Source organism: Dermacentor albipictus, chromosome 1 (genome assembly GCF_038994185.2).
Source record: "Dermacentor albipictus isolate Rhodes 1998 colony chromosome 1, USDA_Dalb.pri_finalv2, whole genome shotgun sequence".
In the NCBI taxonomy this organism is placed as follows: domain Eukaryota; kingdom Metazoa; phylum Arthropoda; class Arachnida; order Ixodida; family Ixodidae; genus Dermacentor; species Dermacentor albipictus.
In genome coordinates this window covers 464,256,636-464,279,991 of record NC_091821.1, presented here as the reverse complement: position 1 = coordinate 464,279,991, position 23,356 = coordinate 464,256,636, and the positions used below count along the sequence as shown (strand labels likewise).

At 43.2% G+C, this 23,356-nt stretch overlaps 1 protein-coding gene and 1 long non-coding RNA gene across 5 annotated transcripts in view; both read right to left on the bottom strand.

The window, feature by feature from the left end:
* LOC135905603 (scoloptoxin SSD14-like) overlaps window positions 1-23,356 on the bottom strand; it is a 153,697-nt gene that overhangs the window by 22,824 nt on the left and 107,517 nt on the right. For all 4 annotated transcript variants that reach the window (XM_065436555.2, XM_065436553.2, XM_065436554.1 and 1 more), the window contains one exon: window positions 4,965-5,205. In XM_065436555.2, the coding sequence (XP_065292627.1) occupies window positions 4,965-5,205 (241 nt within the window). The remainder of the gene's footprint in view (window positions 1-4,964; window positions 5,206-23,356) is intronic.
* Window positions 14,432-18,519, bottom strand: LOC135905605 (uncharacterized). Its single transcript, XR_010565423.2, has 3 exons — window positions 18,182-18,519; window positions 17,344-17,434; window positions 14,432-14,605 (listed from the first exon to the last, which is right to left on the bottom strand). It is a non-coding gene; the product is annotated as an uncharacterized lncRNA (long non-coding RNA).

The window sequence follows — 23,356 nt, the reverse complement described above, 5'->3', positions numbered from 1 at the left end:
ACATTCCTCATGCAGCCCAGACCTTTTGCCTTGCGTCGTCCACATTTGGTAAAATTTGAAAAAAACTGCTCAAGGGAACTAGATTCGTGTCGGAAGATGACGTGTAGTCATATACAGATTTTTGAGGCAGCAACCCAAGGAGTTTTATGAGACGGGAATTGCGCGACTCGTTAGTAGGACAAGTGTCTAAATACTCATGGTGACTACTCTTAAATAAAGTACCCCGTTTATCATATATTCGCATTGGCTCACTTTCATTTGACTCGCGCTCGTATATTTTGTAGAACTCCTGCTTTTTTACATGTGCTCTCTGTTGCGACTATAATTTCGGAGCAATTGCTCGCAATACACGAGCGCTGACAGCTGCTCCTGCGCAATACATTCTAACAAAGGACAGCGTCATTGCGATTTTCCCCTGGTCGTTGCATATGTACGAAAATATAAACAAGGTTGTTGAATGACATATATATATATATATATATATATATATTATAGACTGTTAAGCTTCCGAGCTTAACAGTCTCGGAAGAGAGCAGCAATTTGCAATAGGCAGCGAGGCACTGGAATTCGTAAGGGAATACATCTACTTACGGCAGGTAGTCACTGCGGATCCCGATCATGAGAAGGAAATAATCAGAAGAATAAGAATGGGCTGGGGTGCGTTTGGCAGGCATTCTCAAATCATCAACAGCAGGTTGCCACTATCCCTCAAAAGGAAAGTGTAGAACAGCTGTGTGTTACCAGTACTCACCTACGGGGCAGAAACCTGGAGGCTTACGAAAAGGGTTCTACTCAAATTGAGGACGCCACAACGAGCAATGGAAAGAATGATAGGTGTAAGGTTAAGGGATAAGAAAAGAGCAGATTGGTTGAGGGAACAAACGCGAGTTAATGACATCTTAGTTGAAATCAAGAAAACGAAATGGGCATGGGCAGGACATGTAATGAGGAGGGAGGATAACCGATAGTCATTGAGGGTTACGGACTGGATCCCAAGGGAAGGGAAGCGTAGCAGGGGGTGGCAGAAAGTTAGGTGGGCGGATGAGATTACGAAGTTTGCAGGGACGGCATGGCCACAATTAGTACATGACCGGGGTAGCTGGAGAAGTATGGGAGAGGCCTTTGCCCTGCAGTAGGCGTAACCAGGCTGATGATGATGATGATGATAATATATATCTATATATATCCCTCGACTAATTCCATAAAGAGGAGGCCGAGCTGCAAAGTGAGCCCCCCCCCCCCCCCCCCGAACGAAATTTCTGGCTACGCCACTGCTTGTAATGAATAATTCAATTAAAGAAATGATAAATTAATGGAAGTGAAAGTGGATGAAAAAGCACCGGCTTCACCTCCGAAGCGGGTCAGGCCGTTATTGCAATATCTTCGGGATCGGCCACGTATGGGGAGTGATTAACGCCTGCTTACCTCCACCGCAGGTCGGCCCGGCATTGCACTGTCTTCGGGAGCGGCCCACTTATGGGGAGTTTTTTGCTGACGACACGAAAAGTTCCTTGGACGGTAGAGGTATACAGCTTCGCTGTAAAACAACTTGCCGCAGGTAGGGAACGATCCCACGTCTTCACATTAGCCGTGCGATGTTCTATCAAATAGAATTGGTAGAACATCGCATGCGTAATGCGAAGACGTGGTAACGTTCCCCACCTGCTGCAAGTTCCTTTTTCATCCACTTTCAGTTCCAATAATTTATCATGTCTTCATTTCAATTAATAAGTGCAAGTAATTTCCCTGTGTTGTCCTTGTCTTTGTTCGTTGACCTCTTATGACACCTCGAAAAAAGTGTTTGCGAGCATAGTTCAGATTACCCACATCAAGATCGGTTGAATTTTATTTGACAGTTACGATTATGGGCGGGAATGCAACATGCGAAAGCAGCACGGTAGTCTTAGGACTTCAAATGTAGTCGCCGTCACGGCGTGGAAAGGCAGGCGAACTTAACCAGTTGAACACAGTCGACTCAGAGCAGGATTGAGAGCGTAAGCGGCACATTTACACTCGTACATTGTCTTTTTCTGAGGAACATTTTTCCCCGCGTAATCATTGTTACAATGTGATCGCGTGGCGCTTCTTGTAACATAGGAATATCGCAGGGGACGTTGCACGACTCCAGCAGAAAGGAAAGTGAGGGCCAAGTTGGCGGACAAGAAACCAAGGCCCAAATTTTTTTCGTAGGTGCAATGCTTCAAGGAATGAAACGAAACAGGAGTACGGTGTTAAGCAACAGTGACCCAAGCAGCCCACATAATATTAGTTGGATATGGCAAATTAATTCAGCGGAAGCACGCAAGGTGGAGCAAGGCTCATGAAAGGCAAAAATAGTCGTCTGACCGTGTTGGACTTGAACCCGGGACGAACGCCTTTTTGGTGCCGTCGCTCTACTACCTGAACTAATCAGAGGGCTGTAGCAGATCATCCCGCGAGGACGAATTAATTGAAAACTTCAAGCACAGAGACACTCAATATGACCAATTAGTTCTGCGGAAGCCCGCATGGTAAAGCACGGTTCGTGAAGAGGAAATTACATAAAACATTACACAAGAATTACATAAAATCACGTAAAACAACATAAAAAACATAAATTACACAAAAGGAAAAAATATATAAGGCCTTCACTTAAAAACTTCGTATAGGCCTATAATCAAGGGGGCGTCATTACTTTTCCGGGTTGTGTTAGCCAGAATGAAACTACAGGCTGTGAGTTCGAGCATGCAGGCCGGCAGATCGTTAGCAAGGTCTGTTGACGAAATAATGTGAATGAAGTCGAACCTTGGCCAATGCCTGACGGGCACTCATATGGATTAATGAAATTGTTGGTTGGAAATCATCTATACCATTGACCTATGGAGAAGCTGCAGATGCAGCCTTCTATCTCCTGGTGAACGATGCTTAAAAGACTGTCGTATGCAATTGGCACAAGCGAAGTACGACTGTTCTCGAATGCGGAAACTCTTTAAAATGTTTGCACCCTTTGGGTCGTACCCTGTCCCACAACGGTAATTGTCATCTGTCTTGCCCGCATTTTCTTTCTTGAACGCTGCGAGCCCAATACTTCCAAGTCACGAACGGCTTGCGCGTTATCAGCGTGTCACAGAATTCTTGACAGGAAGGTAGAGGGCGCTGAGACAAGCCGTCAAAGGGTGCAAACGTTTTTAGGAGTGAAGTAGAGTGAAGTATCTCGTCACTTATTCGAAGCGGCGCAATTCAGATATGACATTCTGCACTTTCGATGAATGCTTACAAGCCCACAGGTTATTAGCGCGGTCAACTACGGCTCTGGCTTCCGTTTCTACAGGGCCTAGCTGGTGAGCACTTCCTGGGACCTCTCCAACAAGACACGTCCCGTATCCTTGGGGCAGAAGGCCAGGTTAACTAGCATATGGGAGCCAGGCCCAAACTGTAGTGCAAGTTTACGCGTTCGTTCTTCTGAAGCCAGTTTTTAACACCAGCGCTTCCGGTGCTGTAAAAGATGTCTGTACCTCACCACTGCGCCAGGGTGACGGCAGGCGCGGCGATTAAAGTGTTTGAAGCGTTCTCGCTTTCAATGCGCTTTGCAGTGGCAGCCAAAAGGGACCACTGCGTAACTTCGTCTTGATGTGCAGAAAGGTGAACACCATCACCAACAAGTTACAGGAAGAAGAGAGTTATAAAATAAATCTGCAGGTTATTTACAATAGCTCAGTCACATACAAGATAGTGGGGTGAGTCTGTGCGAACCATGCAGTTTGTGTCATTATCCTAGGCCCTGTCCTTAGTCTCCATGACAGCATTAAAGCCACAACGACCATTCTAGTGGCCCGTCATTCCATTGGCAGTGAACTACATTTCTGCCGCTGCTGCCTCTCCAAATGTGGAGCTGAGCCGTCTTAGGCGCCCTGGCGATGTGTGACAGAGATTCGTTAGGACGTAAGAATGCTGCGTGACCCAGGCTTAACAGGTATTGAATGCGGTAGCGTCGAAGACCGAAACCAACCTTCGCTGAGATGCCTAGACGCAGCAGGCAGCCACAACTGCGTCTTAAAAATGGTACTCCGATCGAATGTGCCTGCGATGGCATTCATATCTATAGAATAACAAGCACGTGTACTAAAGGAGCATGATTGTAGACTCCTCTTGCAGCACGACTTGGGAATAGCTTGCATTATGTCAGTTTCTGTGTTTCATTGCGTATAAGAGTCAGGTTTGTAATCTAGGTAAGCAAGCTGAGATGGTAGAACACCACCTCTCCTTCCTGAAAAGGCGGCGGTCCCAGGTTGGAATCCTCGACATGGACAATTTTTCCTTCAACTGTGAAGCTTTTTTTCCGAGAAACCCATATGAGTTTCCTTAGTATGTATGCGCTACGTTCGGATGGATAGAATTTTTCATTTTCAATACTTCGTACTTTTTTATTATGTTTGATGTGTATATTAACATTTTGTCATGTGCAGTCTAAGGTCGGTGATCGTCTCGAATTATTTTACTCATTGTGCGATTGCTTATTGCACTGCCTAGTTACTCGAGGCAAGCATCCTGTAAAGCTGTTGCTTAGCAGCTTTTTGTGCTCACGATAACATTTTTTTGTGTCATCTATATGATCAATATAAATGCTGAACGAAGCGAAGAAGTGAAGTGATCGCTTTGCGCGACCACCGTCACCTTGGAAAGCCTGGCTTATCGTGGAATATACTGGTACGTTAACTGCACCCTGTGTGGATATCGGCCGCACAGCTGCAGCTCGAGCTGCCCAAAAATGCGCGAAATATGTATGAATGCTGTGAGTGGAAGTGGTACCGGTGCGCCCTCAGACGTACTTTCCTGAAAAAGGTGGACGCTAGGTCATCTCTCTTTGCTTTGCTCAGTGCGCTCACAAAAAGCGTTCTTATAGCCAGCCAGGACGATTTACATTTCATTTCATCACCATCATGTAGCCAGATAACACACGTGTAATAATATACTTGGCTGCTTACCAAGCCCACGCCGCTGATGATGCGGGACCCTCCGGCACCACCGACGCACATTACTGGATTTCTGTCCTTGTCCAGGATTATGGTGGGCACCATCGAGGACTGAGGACTTTTCATTGGCGCGATGAAGTTCACGGTCGAAGGGCCTACGCCGTAAGCGTTGATTTGCCCCGGCGTTGAGAAGTCGTCCATCTGGTCGTTCAGGACGAAGCCAGAGCCGGTGGGCACCACTTGGCTACCGAAACTTGCCGTAGAAAGAAGTAAAAATAATACAACAAGAAAACGACGCTTTTACATAGAACCAAGATAGTCGTTTTTTTGTTGTTGTTTTGCACAGAAAGAATATATCATGTGAGTGTATCCCGGAAAATAGCCTTGCAAGCGTGAATTTCACTGCGACGGATTGTGACATATTGCTCATTTGAAGACCTCACAACTCTTGATGAACAACACTTCGAGTTTGACGAACTATTCCTATTATGGAACAGTGAGCTTCCTCAAATGAGACCACTCCTGCTCGGATGAACAAACGCACTTGTGAGCTACGCCTTCCTGAAGGCTGCGCGCAAGACTAAACATAGCTCCCATTGGGTCAATCGTTGCGCTACAACGCCGCGATCTATGTGCGCGGTACATGAATGATTGAGTAACGCCTTCTTACCACTACACAACGATATCAAAATAGAGCGCGTGAAGTCTGTTTACTCATTAGAAAGGTTACATATTTCAAGTATGATACAGTTGTTGGGCGTCCTATGGTGCAATGCCCATTTGTAAAGGGCCAGTTGTGGTCACAGGCGCTGAGTGCAAATCGGCATCTCTTTTTTCTTCTTTTCTGCTGACCGAGTTTCTTCTGGACTCTGAGTGCCAACCGCGGAGCAGGCACAATCGAGCAAGCGTGAAATTTCTGCAGATAAATTATGCACTTGTAGGCCTTGAGACTCATGATGAGTCCAGGCTTGTGTTTGATAGATTATACGCGTATACGTATGATTGGTGATGTCATAATTGTTTGCGTTTGAATATATGCTGATAGTAAAAGCACAAAATCTACAAATGCGTTCTCGTAAAAAAAGGAAGTATCTTGCACGTCAGCAGACAGAACTGAACAAATCGGCACAGCATGCGCAAGCTCGCCATCTGTCGGATGGTCGGGAAAAAGCTTGCCTTGTTTCGGGGCCATATTAGACAGCTTTTATAGCCATGGCTGTTTCGCATGCGCGATTCCCGCGAATTAATACGCATATATTTTCTGGCCTGCTTCAAATAGACATTTGTGGAAACTTAGGGCTTGTGTGTGTTGCCTCCTCCGTCCGTCCGTGTCTAGTTTTCGTGCTTTTGCTCTGTCGCAATTTACCAACAAGCCCAAGAAGCTCTCGTCGGCATTAAGCTACTTCTGGGAAAACAATATTTGCGTGAGTAAAATAGTCCAGTTATTCATAGACGTTCATATTACTGTGGCACGATACATAAGCTGTGTAGATTACGTCCAAAGTGTTCAAGTCCTTTACCAATTTTGTCTCACTCACATGCACAACGTCAGCTCTGAGCATGTTCAAATAACCTACGCATTCCCGCGGAGGACTGTTCATTTTATTTTACTCCGACACTGTTAAACGAGCTTACGCAACCTTTGTTCGTGCAACGACCGAGTGTCGTGGTGTGACTGGTACCAAATATCACTGAACAGCCAGCGAAGCAACCTGCGTCATATTCCTGAAATTTTGCTTTGAAATACAATATCAGTTATTACAAAAGTTACCTTGCCGATAACTCACATGAACAGACAACTTCATGCGCTGTTTTTGTAGCCAGGCAGTCCCTAAGGTTTTTGCCATGTCGCGTTTTTACATGCTCAGAGTTTGTAGCGCTGCGTCGGTGAAAGGCTGACGGCGTTATCCTGCAACACAGCTTGCGTGGAAGCCTCGACGTGGCCGTATGACCAGGGCATCGGTGATGAATGATCCCCAAGAAGAGCCGGCAAACAGATCTCTAGCCTTTTCGACGAGGGACGCGCAATCTCGCTTATACAGCTTACATGTCTTTGATGCGCCAGTTGCTCAAATTGGCATACGTCTACGATGGTTCGTTAACGAAGCGCTATGAAGTCTGTGAACAAGTTTAGACTCGTTCGAACGACTGTACCTTCCGTTCGGGAGCTGAACACGAATGTTTGAACTGTAGCCGGAAACGAACAGCAAAAGAAAATCATTTGTGATTTAGAGGTAAATGCGAGAGATGTTTGTATTTCGTCGCACGTCTTTGAGGTCTCCTATCTATGATTTTAACCATGTTTGGCACATTGCAAAGTGTTAAATATTTATGGAAAAATCAAAGAAGTGCCAGGGAACCCGTATGGGTTCCCTTTGTAGCACTTGCTGCTAACAGGTGGATGTCTGATTTTCCAATTATAAATTACCTCTCTCCACCTTGCGAGTTTTCGCAGAACTATTACGTCAAAATTGCAAAGTGTTGTTCAGGATCTTGCTCGACGCGCATCCTGCCTCTACGAGAATCAGCTGACGATGATCGGGAATAAACCGCCCGTCAGCTGCGCTCTTATATAGAGAGTTTTTGTGCGCAGTCATTATCTGCCCCATTACGCGTAAATCCGCCGGCGTGACCGAAGGACGGTGTCGAAAACGGATGACGGCCCGAAGAGTAAGAACACGTAAATAATCCTCACTGATGCGAAACATCTCAGGGAGGTCCCGGTAAACTATGTAACCCAATGTCTCTGAAGACACGCAAACACACACACACACACACACACACACACACACACACACACACACACACACACACTTCGAGATCTAAAACTGTAACGTAGCGACAACGAAAACGTGCGGCGGCATTGCATTTGTCGCTAACGCACGCCTGCGCGTGTCAAAAGTCTGCGAAGTCCGTGCCTGGGCGCGGCGTGCAGCTTGGTCAAAATAAAGCTGGGGCTGTGATTAGAGCGTATAGATGTTTTAACGCGATAGCGCTACACTGTAAAAAAAATTTTCCTTACTTTACAGAAAATTTGCTGATAATTTGTGACCGAACACTCTTCCGTAAATTAAGAACGGTCATTTCCGTAGAACGGACAACTGTAAAAGAGAGACCGTAATACAGGATACGAGTGCTTCTGTATCTAGAAAACGGAAGACTCTGTATTCTGAATCTGTACTATGACCGTTAAAGTAGGGTGCTTCTCGTATTCAGATAACGGAACACACTGTATGCTGAATCTGTACTATAACCGTTAAAATACAGGTGCTTGCCGTATTCAGAAAACGAAAGACTCCGTATGCTAAATCTGTACTATATCCGTTAAAGTACAGGTGCTTCCCGTATTTCATCTTGCAGAGCATATCCATTATTCGAAGAATGTGCCATCGGGGACAAAATTGCCAAGGACGTGCGAGAGTCGACCGAATTTTATTGGAGTGCTATTTGCTGGGATCAGCCGTGCCACCATCTGCGTTCAGAATGTGCATTCGTGACCCACTGTTTTCAGCGGTCTTGAGCAGAAATGCAATTTGGTCATCACTCGCACTTCCAGGGTACTTTTGTCCACGATAGTACATCTCCTTTAATGCAAATGTCATGAAGGCAGCTCATAGTCAAAGCAGCAGGTCACCATTGAGAAAATTGTCTTGCCAACACACTGACATGGCTGCAGAGATAAAACACTTTGCACTTTGTGATATGAATGCACTGCATAGCATATATACAAAAAGGTGCAACATTTCAGTCTTCAAGTTCTTAGATCACAGAAGCAACTTTATTTTCTTCAATCACTCGTCTCGCACTTCTTCCTGGTGAAGGTTGTTCTTGACTCCAAACACTTGCAAGGATAAACTTGCTGCTGTTAGGATAAACAAATATTATTCGTGAATATCCATCCTAAAGAAAGCGGCAAAAAACTATAATCACAGAACACAACAAAGCAGTAACTTCGGTGTTAGAAAAACATGTCAGTAGATCAACATTGTTGGAACAAAGGATGTTGCTGTAGCCAACATTTCGACATAGGTGCTTGTCATTAGGGTAGCAAATGCTTTCCTTGGCTGTGTTGTTTTGGATTTTGCATATCTCACTGGCCCCTAGCCTCATTGGGGGAGAAGTAACTGGTGCACATAATAGGTCACGAGAAGCCAAAGTGTTAAAATAAAGGAAGGAAGGGTGTGCTTAGCAGTGGTGATTGTGATGGAGCGGGTATGAGCGATGCTGTCAGTACTTGCCAAGTGTAGGGGTGACCAAAACAGACAACGATGTACCCATGTAAGCAGTCATTAATCCAGTAGACCTAATCTTCCCAGAAGACAAAATAGGTATCAAGATAAACAGTTTGCACTTTTGGAAAAGGAAAACGAAGAATTAAGGAAAATAAATTTTGTATCGAGATGCATCTGGTTAAGATCACTGCAAGTGGTAAATGAAGGCGCATTATGAATATATATTTGGTTGAAAGCCGATGAAGAAAAGATATATTAACCAAATATTAAAAAATAGGGACATTAAAACTAAACTGGGTATGACCATAAAACAGTAAAGAACGGCCTGTGGAAAAAAAATGGGATGGATAATATAACCAGGTGCAAGATTGCAAAACGTCGAGCGCTGTTTATATTCATGCTGCTGTTGACAGCTTCAAGTTTCTGTCTTCCTGTGGAACCTTTGTCTTACTTGAACAAGGAAATGGGTCATTTTTTAAACAAGCCAGTTCAAATGCAGTTCAAAGTTTCAGCAGTGTTATATAGAAGAAAATATTATGGCCAGTTCTGGGTGTGCTTTCATTCACCAGTTATTTCCACCAGTGTAAGTTCAAAATTTAATGGTCTAAATGGACCTTAGCTCTTGGCAAACCATTAGCTGGTCTTTTTTTCAACACAGATGCCTGCACATTATATGTGTTGGCAGGAATGCTAGCGAACTACATTATACTTGTTGCCACAACCAAAGTGAAATTTGGTAACAGTGATTGAAAAAAAAACAGCATTCCACAATACTGATTCAAGTCGTCTGGAAAAGTTGCTTAAGTTAATGTACACCCCCTACCCCACCAGACACAATTATTCACCACACTGACTCTCTTGGTGTCAACCATGCTATTACAAGACTAGGCATCAAGTGAGGAGAATTAGGGGATAAGAGGGCACAATGCTTTTTGTTAGAACATCAAATGTGCTTTACATAAATGCTACATCCCAACTAACAAAGGAGCAACTGGTTTGTGAGATAGTGACCAATGCGTACGAAAGCTAATGACATTCTCTGCAGCAGAATCTTTACGATGAGGTGTTATGCGCACAAGTGCACTGTTTCACACAAAATGACATCCTGCAGTCAAACCTTGTGCCAACATTAGAGGTTGAAAAACACCGTAGTGGAAAGCAAAGAGTGCTAAATTGATTGAAAATTACTAAAAATTATTCGATTATTCATTATCCTTACTGTTCGTTAAAGATTCACAGATTGTTCCCTACGGGTGCTGTAAACAGGCACCCTGCTTTTACAGTGGTAGCAACAATGATCTGTGGCACAGACAAGAATAAATGTTCATGAAGTTTGTGCAAGAGTATACCCTGCAAATCGCACCCCATTTCACATTCCAATATGGTAGAAGAGGAAGACGAAAAAAATTACTTTCTGGTGGAGGAAGCATACCCACCCTGGAATAGAAGAAACAAGTGTACCCTAACCATTGCTGCTGCCGATGCCTGTGCACTAGCAGTTACATATAATATGGCAGTTACAACTGTTTTTCCACAAGCACTGCAAGCTGCGGCCAGTTTACCAGTACACAGCTGTAATAAATTTAGGGCAAGCTAAAGCTCTCTAATGGATTTATCTCATATGACACAATTGGAATGCAATATTCTGCAAATAAGTGAAGCGCGATGTGCCATCCCATACAATGAAACACCTTTGAAGAATTTGAATCACCACCTGCACTCTTAGGCAAAGTTACACCCTTTGGAGTGTCCCTTCTGCCACACAACAATAATCGTTATCTGCCTTGATGCGTTTCCTTTCTTGAAAACGCCACGCCCGCTACTTTGCTGTCGGGAATGCTATCATGCTGATAACGTGCATGCCGTTCGTTACTGGAAAGCACAGGGCTCGCAGCGTTAAAGAAAGGAAATGCATAAAGGCAGATGACAATTATCGTTGTGCGGAAGAAGGGGCACTTCAAAGGGTGTAACTCTGCCTAAGAGTGTGGGCCGTGATGAGGGAAACGAGTGTGTTCTGTGTAAAGTAGTGCACCTGTATAACCTAAAGCTTTGGAGAATGCATTTAGTATGAGCTGGGAAGGTTCCTAATTTTAATTGCACACAGTAAAAACCTCCATGCAGTTTTGCAAAATGCAAACCCCCTAACTTTTTGTTGTTCAAACGTAATGACACGTAGGGCCATAACATGTACATTATGGGTTTCGTTCCCAAACAATCAAAGTGAATAGCACCAACCTAAGTGTTATGTGCCTTCTTGTTAGTGTAGAATGTTGCAATCGGCAGAGAAACGGATTTCTGGAGCAATATAAAGTATTAGGTACTGTGATCTCAGTTCTTTCACTGCTGTTTAAGCATTATCGGGTGTTAAAGTAAAAAAACGAGGAATAAATGCATGCATATTTTACGTCACAACCCTCACAAGTATTTAGTAGTCTGGATTATAAAGGATTCCAGATTTACAACGCAGGACCGATTTTATTCCACTGAAAGAATGGCATCATGCCAATGATTCTGCATCTGGTGCTATATTTATTTGTATTTAGTTCAGTTGGAATGTGTGTGTATCGTCAGCGATATCGCTTGACATGTTTTAGATTGACTGTTTTCTAAATTTAGGCAAATTCGTATTTGCAAATAACCTTGTATGACACCAAGAACTTGTTTAGCAGGAGTATTTCTAACATTTGCAAGATATGAGGCTCTTGAATGCATATCTAAGCCTGGAGTACACGCCGCCCCCTAATCTCATCAGCAAGTTTCTGGAACTCATCTACGAGGTTTCTTATGATGAATGTAAAGTTGCTTGAACGGGAGAAATAGGGAACTTATAACAGGTGAATTATGCAGCATAAGAATGATGTCAGCAAGAAGCAAGCATCAAGAAGCACTGTCACTCAATGTGCATAGACTATCAAACACAAGAATTATTTGGGATGATTTAAAATTCTGGCATTGGAACGAAATGTCTTTTAATGTATATATAAACTCTGATTATTCACTCTACTACCACTACCTTCATTAGAAACATTCATAATCATTATCCTATTTATGCCACATCATCCTAGCTAATATTCAAGCCTTCATAAGCTGCTTTTTTTTACTGCTAATTCTCTGTGGAAAAGAGGTGTCCGTATGAAGACCATTACCCGTTTTTTGATAAATGATAAGGGAAAAACTTCACACCAAAAATGCATTGAGCTTGAGCAAGTTCTGTGTTTGATGCTGTTGATTCTTTTTTCCCTTTGCCATCATTGACCCACCTGGTTAGCTAAGTAGACAGAAAAGCTGCAGGAGAAAGGTGGGGGTGCCAAACCAGACTTGTGCCCCAGGGGACCTTTTCACGGTCACTGGAGAAACTGCCTGTGGCCTCGGCATCTTCCTTGAGGGCCATGGCCATGTCTAAGAAACCTTGTCTCCACAGGCTGCACAAAGAAAGATAATTTGCTGAGCTAAGTCTTTTTCTTAAAAGAACCCATTTAAGTTGTATTCGTGGCTTTGCACCACAAAACTGACACATGACTGGCCACTCAAGACACTTTATGTGCATTCGCAGGCTTATTCCTTGGAAAAACACTTTTATGTAGCACACAATGAGTAACAGTAACAAAAAAGTGCATCAGGAGGCTTTCATATTGCTCTACAACTTTTGATTGACACATTTCATTTAATTATTTGAGATATTTATTAACTAATTAAGAATTATGTAATTAGACAGAATGCACAAAATAATCAGAGTATCTTCAAGCGATGGCAAACATTACCTTCATTTTGTCTAGTTACATCGCATTTACATATTTCTAAATCTTGGTGCATGATAGTTAAGCCACCCTGTAGATCAAAAAACAATATTAAAATTTTCATAATCATCTCTTGCGTGTTATTGGTGGCTATGGCTGCTTCAAGTTATTCTTTCAGTATGGTACAAGCAGTTTTGAAGTGAAATTGTTTTGCATCGAGGGCATGCAATCTAGACAATCAAGCAAAAGATCAAGTTGTGTTCACTATTCAGATGTTTAACTAAGAAGCTGCAGGAAAAGGAAACAGGACACAACACCTAATAAACAAGGCAAAATATGAAAATTTATATTGAACAAGAAACCAGTTTTTGAAAACACAGAAAAAAGCCAGCAGCTTACATTGAATACACCCTTGCTATGTACTCCAAGTGAAGTTGTTACCGCAATGCTTGGGCACCATATGAACGTAACAATCAACAACTTCGAGCAGAATATTAACACCACTAAATGAACTGGCCTTTGAAGATTCTTGATCTGAAATCCTCAACGACTTGTTCTGGCGTTTAATCTGTCAAGCTCAATCTGTATTCTCAAAAGCTGGCTCTCGGCCATAATTTCTCTAAATGCAACATCAGCTTAAATCTCAAGATAGGGTTGACCTGTAAATAAAGTGAATAATGCATGGCAAACATCATGAACTCTCTTACATGTTAACCAGAGGGTTCACTCATGCAGCCATGAAATTGTGATGCAGACACGATATATTGAAGCTGGTTTTGTGAAATGTTTCATGCTTCCAAGGCTTCTTCAGTTGTGAAAGCTGTCTCCACTAGCTAAATAAGCGATGAGAATAAAAAAAGAACTTCAACATGCTCGCAATATGTTGGCCATTTGCAAGTAAACAGCAGCCTTTTTGGGCGCCCAGGTTGCCTGGTGCAAATCTATTATGCCACAGTACTTGCGTTACCCAGTACGAGCCACTTTAAAATGCAATGTGTTCAGAGCCCTTTCCCTCTCTTTTTCTGCTTTGGAAACAGTTTAACATGTGTTCAGTAGGCGTCGAGAAAGGGGACAGAAAACACTGTGTACCACTGATTTCTAACATGTCTCGCTGGATGCAGCACACCACACCAGATGCAGGTGTAGCCAGTGGAAATGCGATGTCATGCAGTCGCTTGTCCTGGAAGCAGGGCATATGGTGGACTAACTAGTGCGTGCGATCAGATAATATTGCTGCCGAAAAACTTTTCTTCGTGGTTTTTCACATTTTAGGAGGTCTCTACATGTCTGGCAAGCGCTTTTATGACAATCTGAACCCGTATACGATAGTGTTCTCTTACATCAAGTTTTTTCTGATTTACCAGTGTTTCCATTGCACGCCACTTATGTTAGCGACACTGTAGACACTACAATGGAAAAATTCTGGACACCTCGAAACACTTCTTGGGTAGTTTATGGCACATCAGGCAGGCATGTTAGGGGAAGAAATGCCACACACCCGTGAAACAAAGTGGTGCCGCAAAGTTGTGAAGCACCAACTTCCGGGACAAGGCCGGCTTTAGTCGAGGGCGCTCGATGTGCTGTTCATCCCCTGTAGTAGAGATCAGTGGCGTGGACCCTTTTATACTGGCTGTCTTTTCTGGCCGGAACCTTGGCAACAGCTTCCACCATACTTTTTTTGAACCTGCAACATGTGCAGAGAAAGTCACATCACTGCATTGATTGTATGGGTTTATTGTTCTACACACTCTATCAAATGATTAAAAAATACAGTTAACACATTTTTACTACTGTATATAGACAGTCTAGTTGCTATACATGCGAAACATTACCATTCCTCTGACAGAATGCAACAATAGAAGCGTACACTGTAAAGCTACCCTAAAATTTAAATTGATGTGACACCGTATGAGCATACAGTATGCTTACTTTATGCTCTAGCCCTGTGTCAAGTAAAAGTTAATTGTCTATCATTTATGGTGTATTTCTGCTTATTCTGGGTCATCAAACTGTACAATGTTCCAAGTTTACACATTGTTGGCTTTTGATTGCCTATGTGATCTGTTTCCTACTTACGCATGCAGTAATCCCACTGTAATAAGGAAAAAGAGAATAGGAAATGCCATGATAATCTTCCACATTTGATGAGGGCAGGAGCAATGGCCAATAGCATGTGGTTGAAGCTACATAAATACTCAGTTTTCACACAGCCTAATTATTCAGCAAGTAATAAAGAGCTATCCTGTGCACCTCTGCATGACGAATAAAATCTGACTACTTGACACTGCACTAAGGCTGCCGCTTGGTACTGTGCGGCAGTTCAGCTTTGGTTTTCTGATATACAGAACTGTTTAGGTACCAGTAGTTTACTTTGCGATAAAATGGAGCTTGAAACACTGGTCATTTGCACATAAATAATGCGACAGCAAATATAACAAAAGGATAGGAATATGGGTCTCTTGGAAAAAGTACATACACATTATGATTAAAATGTGATGTGATGCCACAATGAAACAGAAAGCAACGCATAGAAGTGGACGGCGCTTCCATGCCACCAAGGTTATTGGACAGACAGTACTTCAGAAGTGCCCGCAACACGATGTGTTGGCGGGCTAGTTGGTGTGAATTCATAAATACTTTGTTATGCGCAAAACAATGGACACAAGAAAGACGACCGGCACAAGGCGCTACACTCAACTGACATCACTTTATTGCGTCGCTCCTTTATAAATAGTAGAATCTAGAAGTACATGCGCAGTGAGCACCATGTGCAGAGACCACCAACAACCAATCACAAGAGTGTACTCATGCGACGGGATCCAAAAAACCATATTGAGCACTGCACAAAGTTAAAGAAGGCACACTAATGCACTGTGACCCCAATGACTGTATGAAGAAAGCTTCCGATAACTCTCGGGCGGTGGTATCACAGCACTTTTTCAAAATCGTAGTATCACAAAACATGGCTTTGCACTTCCATATTTTACAATGTTGAGCCAAATGGGAACCTGTGCCTGTTGGTATGGATCGCTTAGGTTCGCAATGTTTCGTGATACTACGATTTTGAAAAAGAGCCGTGATACCACCGCCAGAGAGTTATCGGAAGTTTTCTTCATACAGTCATTGGGGTCACAATGCATTAGTGTGCTTTCTTTAACCTTGTGCAGTGCTCAATATGTTTTTTTATTCTGTTGCATGAGTGTGCTTTTTTGATCAGATGTTGGTGGTTCCTGCACATGGTGTTCACAGCGCATCTAATTCTAGATTGTGCTGTCTACAAAGGAGGGACGCAATAAAGTGATGTCAGTTGAGAGTAGCGCCTTGTTCTGTCGTCCTTCTTGTGTCCGTTGTTTTGTGCTAAATAAGCAATGATGTATTCCTTGTGTGTGTTTGATGACAGCTCCACACGCAGTAGCGATTCCAGTATTGCTGCCCAGTGGTTTAGCTCGCCGCAGTTTGAAGTGCCACAAAACATAAGGAGAGAAACCTGCATTATAGTCTTGTTGAAAACAAGAATATAACGTGAAGTGCATTCTGAGGCCAGAAACTATAAAAAAAAAATTTCATGATGCACCGCTGTGCAGGGTTTTATAGCAAAGTCAAATACATTTAGTGTAAATATCACACTATGATGGTGCACAATGGTGGTAATCTGTAATAATATAAAAGGTGCCTTAATGTTACAACAAAAGCTGACATTACTTAATAATAGCCCTGTAAAATTTAGCATGCAGGGGCACCGCTTGGTTAAACAATAGTGATGTATTGTCTATGTACACAAGTATTACCCACGCATTTCTGCCATTGTCTAAATGGCATAAACGAATGGGTAACACTTGTATACATAGATATCACATCTCTATTGTTTAACCAAGTGGGTAAACTATGTCTGCCTGACACAAGATTAGAATTAAACCATAAATTATATATAGTCACCCTAACAGTAACACCTCACTTGAACTTCACAGTAAGTAGACGCCTGTTGATGCCAGCCTCCCCCAATGCTAAACTGTCCTGCATGCTCTACAGAGAAATTATAGTGGTATCACTCAACTCTGAAGCAATTCAGGACTGCAGCACTGTAGAAGACATCTACAAATGTCCCATTTCATGCATAACAGCCTGAATTGCTTGCACATCTTACCAAGTGCAAATTAAAATTTCTTCTTGTTTAGCATTTTTGCCTGCTAGACCACAATCCAATGTCATCAATATATTAACATATTACCTCAAAGAACCTAATTTGGCTTATAGATTAACACCTTTGCATACTGCCACAGCTGCACTCTGTCATATGCGTTGCAATCATAAAGGAGTGCTGGTCCACCAGCACTCCAATGTCACTAACAGTGATCACCTACACAGCTAAGTAAATGGTCATGATTCAGGTGGCAAACAGCTAAGAAAAAAAAATCCACTCACCTTGTGAGCTACAATACTGCAATAACTTGAGAGAGATGGACCCATTGCAGGCGGCAGACCTGTTCTCAGCTCCAGCACAACAGCAACTTGCCTTTCAGTAAAAGAAAAGGATTGATTAGTAATGATAAGTTACCTTGTTTTTGCTGAGTATCAATACAATCTGGCTTTCATGCATATCCACTCTCCGCTTTAGTAATACAACTGAATTATTCGTCAAATAAAAGAGTCTATGATACCATTCGCTTCTCTTGTATGTCCAAATTTTTTCGCACTGATACCCCGTTTACTGCTTGCTTACTGACACGAATGCCTTGACTGCCCAGACATCATTCGAAGCAACACATCTTGCTGCACCGCAAAAAGTTGCACCGAGGAAACACAGCAGGGCAGCCAGAGCAAAGAACTTCTTTTTCTGGTCACAATTAAAACGTGCACCCAAGCAAGAAAGTAACGATCACAGGTAGTGAGCGACTGCTATTGCCTCGAACGTTTATTTCCGTATTTTAACAGAAGTTCGTGTATTGGATACAGTATGCTCTTACGCCAATACAAGCGTCAATACAAAAGCTCAACTGAACGCAGTTTTATTCTACGCTTTTAACGCGAGTGAACAAAAGGTTAGAAGTACCTCACGGAAATTGCGATCGAGCCAATCGCTCTACGACTGGAATCGATCTGAAAAGATAGGGTGATCCCTTTCCCCATTCATGCGTCATTTTTGCCCTAAGACGTTGCATAGTGGTCTTTTGAAACAATATTTCTGTTCGCGACACTGGCTTACCACACATCATTTTAACACCTACGTTATGCAAACCAAATAAGATTAAAATGGGCTTACCTCATGAGCAAGTTACGAGTGTGCGTAGACTGTTGAACACCCGTTGAGAGCAAGCAGGCTATCCGTGTCCAAGCGCATACGTGCACCCAAACACAGGACAACTTCTTCGATGCCGCAGCGTGCAGAGTTTTGTACACGAAGTGAAAGACATCCAGCGCAAATATCTCCGCGCGATGACGGCAAATGACGAGCGCACAAGCGTACACAACACAGCGACAAATTCGGCACTTTGCCAATTCGAACGTGCCGAGACCCAAGCAGCGTAACCATCCATCGTTTCTGTTCTTCGCTCCCGATGCGTCAATCTCTCTTCCTTGGGGTCTTGCTCCACTCTTGAGCACAAATCAAGAGATATTTACGGCGAATTAAAAACATTTACAACACAACTCGAAAAATGCCGGCTGACTACACATGAGGGCTCCTTCCGCCACTCCTAACGGACGCGCAGCGCGCGCTGCCCCCTGGTGCCGCACTCTGAGCGCGGAGAACCGAACAGAATCGGTTTCGTTTTCGCATTTGTGCTCTAGTTACTGGAACTGCAATATAATTGCTTGACAATTAATTGAATTCTAAAAGAGGGAACGCTTTCTCTCCCACAAGTTAGTGCGTTTTATACAAAGGGAGAGAGAATTCAAAAAGCAGAAAGGCAGAGAGGTCAACCAAAGCATTCGCTACTGGCGATAGCAAACCCCTGTGCTACAATGAAATACAAAGCAGTGCACTGCGATGCGTCCATAAGCTCTAGTACAAGGATAATTTCGGCTGGTTGGTGCATGTAATGAACGGGTAAATAATGAGTTGTGTCATAACATTACCCATGCATAAAGCACATGGAACTAATGGTGTTGCATCCTAGGTCAAAAAGAAATAAAGCTTGAATCGTTACATCTCGGCACTGGGCATTCTTTCTTTCCGTATTATTTTTTTCTTCTTTTTGACAGTATACACAGTACTAGCACGGTAATAGGTCCTTCATCTTCAGTCACCTTCCAGTAGTTTACACACATGTCGGTGCATGTTCGCGTTCTTTATTCTACCGTACAAGAACGAGCGCGCTTACCGGTCTTGTTTCAAGATGAAGCGCGAAATGTTTGCGCTTACATCTTATCTCAAGAATTAACACATGAACAGTGAAGATTATGCGTAATCGATTTGTCTCAATGAATGGGCAGCTATTGTCAGAGACGAGATATTTTGTAAATATCATGGGAATGAGTTCAACCAACTGCATTGCAGTTCAGCAGTGCCCTTTGACACTTGGGTTAATTGCTTGCCGCATTCGAAAATTTCCTCCGACCGTTGTACTTGGATCTATTGGCCGCCAGTCCCCTTCGAGACCATTTGTTGCAAAATGTAAACGCAGTTAGGGTCATTATACCACTCCCTGCGTTTCGGTACTGATTTAGAGTGCGCACAATTTTTGGCGTATAGAGCACCAATGTCATTCCCAGTGCACCGGAACCTGAGTGCCGCAAGCTTGTTTACGTATGCACGTATGGCCCCGGCTCTTCATTCACTTAAACATATATGCTGTGTTATTAACTACGAAGCGCTTAATTTGAGAACATTGCGAGAACACGCATATATTTGCGAATATGATCAGCGTTACTAAGCCCATATGCGCGGCAAACTGCGACCGGAATAGAAGATGCGTATATATATTTATACGATCTGTTATTGCAGCTTTTGGCAGAAGGCTAGCTCTCACATTTTGTACGCATCTTCATAATGCGTACAGTTTGCGTGTTCAATAAAGTATTGTTAGCTGAAACTTTACGAGTACGAGCGCTCATTCAGACAGCTTAAATTTTCTATTCACATAACAAAAATACGGAATTCTCTCTGTTTCGTCCAAAACAGTGTACAGCCGTTATATGATTACAGTGAAAATGTCCGTAAAGCTGAATACGGAGAGCACTTTCCGTATATTAACGGCAGATTTTGCCGTATTTTTGAAATATGACATACTTTCCGTATTTTTATCTGCAGTTCTCCGTATGATGACAGAAATCCTCCGTAAAATTACGGAAATTTTTTACAGTGTAGAGCGTACGCTCGACGACAACCGCCTACTTCAAAATATAAACAAATCACAGCATTTTTTACTCATTTATTTCTGGAAAAACTTCGTTAAATCGGGTTTAATGCACGCTAGTTTTGTTAATTCAGCTTGATGGCGACATTGATCCGTACTTGCCGGGGTATAGAAATTTCTTCGTTATATCGGGAACTTCGTAAATTCTGGTTGCGTTAGATCGAGATTGAATAAATATTCAGAACCACGCCCATACCTCATCCCGTCTCTCCCATACTTCACACTCATCAAACTTATATCAAGATATAGCCGTCACCTTGGAATCTGAGAAGCGAATTTTTCGCTAGCTTCCAGTGCACACGGCAAACACGGAAGCTCCTGCCACGTGACGCACGTGACTGCGCGTGATACTGTCTCTGGGATAGGCTTCTTTTGCTATGGCACATTATCCAGGGTTGTCGCGCCGACCAGAGCGGGCTCATTCTGGAGATAATGTAAACTGCACTTTACATTCTTAAACAAATGTGCACCATTTGGGTCGTACCTTGCCACACAACAATGATCGTTATTTGTCTTGTTTGCGTTTTGTTTCTTGAAAACCCTGCGCTCGCTACTTTATTGTCGAGAATGCTCTTTCTTGCTGATAACGCGTGTGTCGTTCATGACTTGGAAGTACCGGGTTCCCAGTGTTACAGAAAGGAAATACGGGCAAGAGAGATGACGATCATTGTTGTGTGGCAAGGTACGATCCAATAGGCGTAATTTCGCTTAAGAGTGTACTCGGCGAAAGACCGGCAAACGGATGCCCCGGACCCTAAGAAAGCAGGCACAGAAAGGTATACTCAAGGCAGTTCTGTTGTTCGTGATGTGCAATTGCGGCAATGAAAACATTTAGACATCATTTGTTTTACCCCTGCATAATTCTGTAGAAAACAAGGCAAAGCAGCCTGGATACACATTAAGAGTACTAAAGATGCTAGTGCTGCCCTGCGCGTGAGCTAGTCGTCGAGACAGCAGGCATCCATCGCCAGAAAGCCTAGAAGGGTTCGGAAGAAAAGCACCGCTTCAAAAGGTTTCCGTGGGCCACCTATGCGCAACGCTTTTTCATCTGGTCCACCCGTGATCACTCATATCAAAGCTGTGCACAATAAATGCCGACCACAAGTTCTGTACAGCAAGGTTTTGCGTAAGAAGAATTTCAGTTTAAAAGGCCTAAGCTGGACGCAAAGTTCATCATGGTTGGACTTATGTCCTATTATTTTCACAAACTGGCGAAAATAAATTATTCGCGATAAGCTACTACACAGGCCAGAACGACTCCGGTGATGGCATGAAAGGCTGATTTTTTTACTCCAGAAACGGTCACTGCCTGCCATTCGTGCGTGATTAGCTCTTCCGCTCGTGGACAACCTTCTGTGGCAATTAAGGCAAAGGTAGAGGTAGGTGCTAGCGTCAAATGTTCTTGTGTTACATGTGCTACCACACCAAGCAGTCCGGCAGCATTTTGGCAGCGCTCTTGATGTCGCGGACAAGACGCTGAGCGAATCGATGCAGCTTCCACGCGCGACGGCTTTGAGTTTGGCCAGACGCAGCAGGGGAAAACGACAAAATAAGCTAAATGGTATGTTTTTCCTAACTTACTTCTAGATAACGTCGTCCTATTTTCTCTTGCTTAACAGCTTAGGCCCATCAACAGCAAAGATACCGTAGAAAGTAAGGATACTTAAGATGTATCGCATACATGTTGAAACATTTCCCATCAGAATTGCGCGGTAAGCTTGAATAGAATCAGCAAAATGTTTTTGCAAAGTGAGTCGGAGGCTAGACGGCCGCGTATGTTTAATCGGTCTGAGTATGTCCTCATATGCAGTGCATTCACTCCTTTCATTGTTTAATACAATGTGTCCCATCAGGTATAAGTTTCAAGTGACGGGATTGGTGCTTTTCAAGCCTGCTATACATGAGATAATTTATGTTCTCATATCTGACGGAGTTTTCACACGAAGACCTGGATTGGGAAGAAATGAGAATAAAAGTTAATGGAGAATACCTTAGTAACTTGCGATTGGCTGATGATATTGCCTTGCTTAGTAACTCAGGGGACCAACTGCAATGCATGCTTACTGACCTGGAGAGGCAAAGCAGAAGAGTGGGTCTAAAAATCAATCTGCAGAAAACTAAAGTAATGTTTAACAGCCTCGGAAGAGAACAGCAATTTACAATAGGCAACGAGGCACTGGAAGTCGTAAGGGACTACATCTACTTAGGGCAGGTAGTGACTGCGGATCCGGATCATGAGACGGAAATAATAAGAAGAACAAGAATGGGCTGGGGTGCGTTTGGCAGGCATTCTCAGATCATGAACAGCAGGTTGCCATTATCCCTCAACAGAAAAGTTTATAATAGCTGTGTCTTACCAGTACTCACCTACGGGGCAGAAACCTGGAGGCTTACGAAAAGGGTTCTACTTAAATTGAGGACGACGCAACGAGCTATGGAAAGAAGAATGATAGGTGTAACGTTGAGGGATAAGAAAAGAGCATATTGGGTGAGGGAACAAACGCGAGTTAATGACATCTTAGTTGAAATCAAGAAAAAGAAATGGGCATGGGCAGGACATCTAATGAGGAGGGAAGATAACCGATTGTCATTAAGGGTTACGGACTGGATTCCAAGGGAAGGGAAGCATAGCAGCGGGCGGCAGAAAGATAGGTGGGCGGATGAGATTAAGAAGTTTGCAGGGACCGCATGGCCACAATTAGTACATGACCGGGGTTGTTGGAGAAATATGGGAGAGGCCTTTGCCCTGCAGTGGGCGTAACCAGGCTGATGATGATGATGATGATGATGATGATGAAATGCTGAATGTTGTGCTTATGGTGTGCTCGAGATGTTTGCAACACGTGGGCAGCAGGGATATGGGTCTGTAGTTAGTGATTAGCTGTTAGTAGCCAGATTTGAAGACACGACAGATGTTAGCTTGTTTCCAAACCCGAGGAATGGTCGATGTCTAGAGGGATTTCTTAAATATAACTGTCAAGTACCGGGCGTTCCATTGAAAGCATCACTGTAAAAATTTGTTTGGCCCTCCGTCAGCGCCAGAACTTCTTATAGTATCATTTATTAGCAATGGGTTGTGG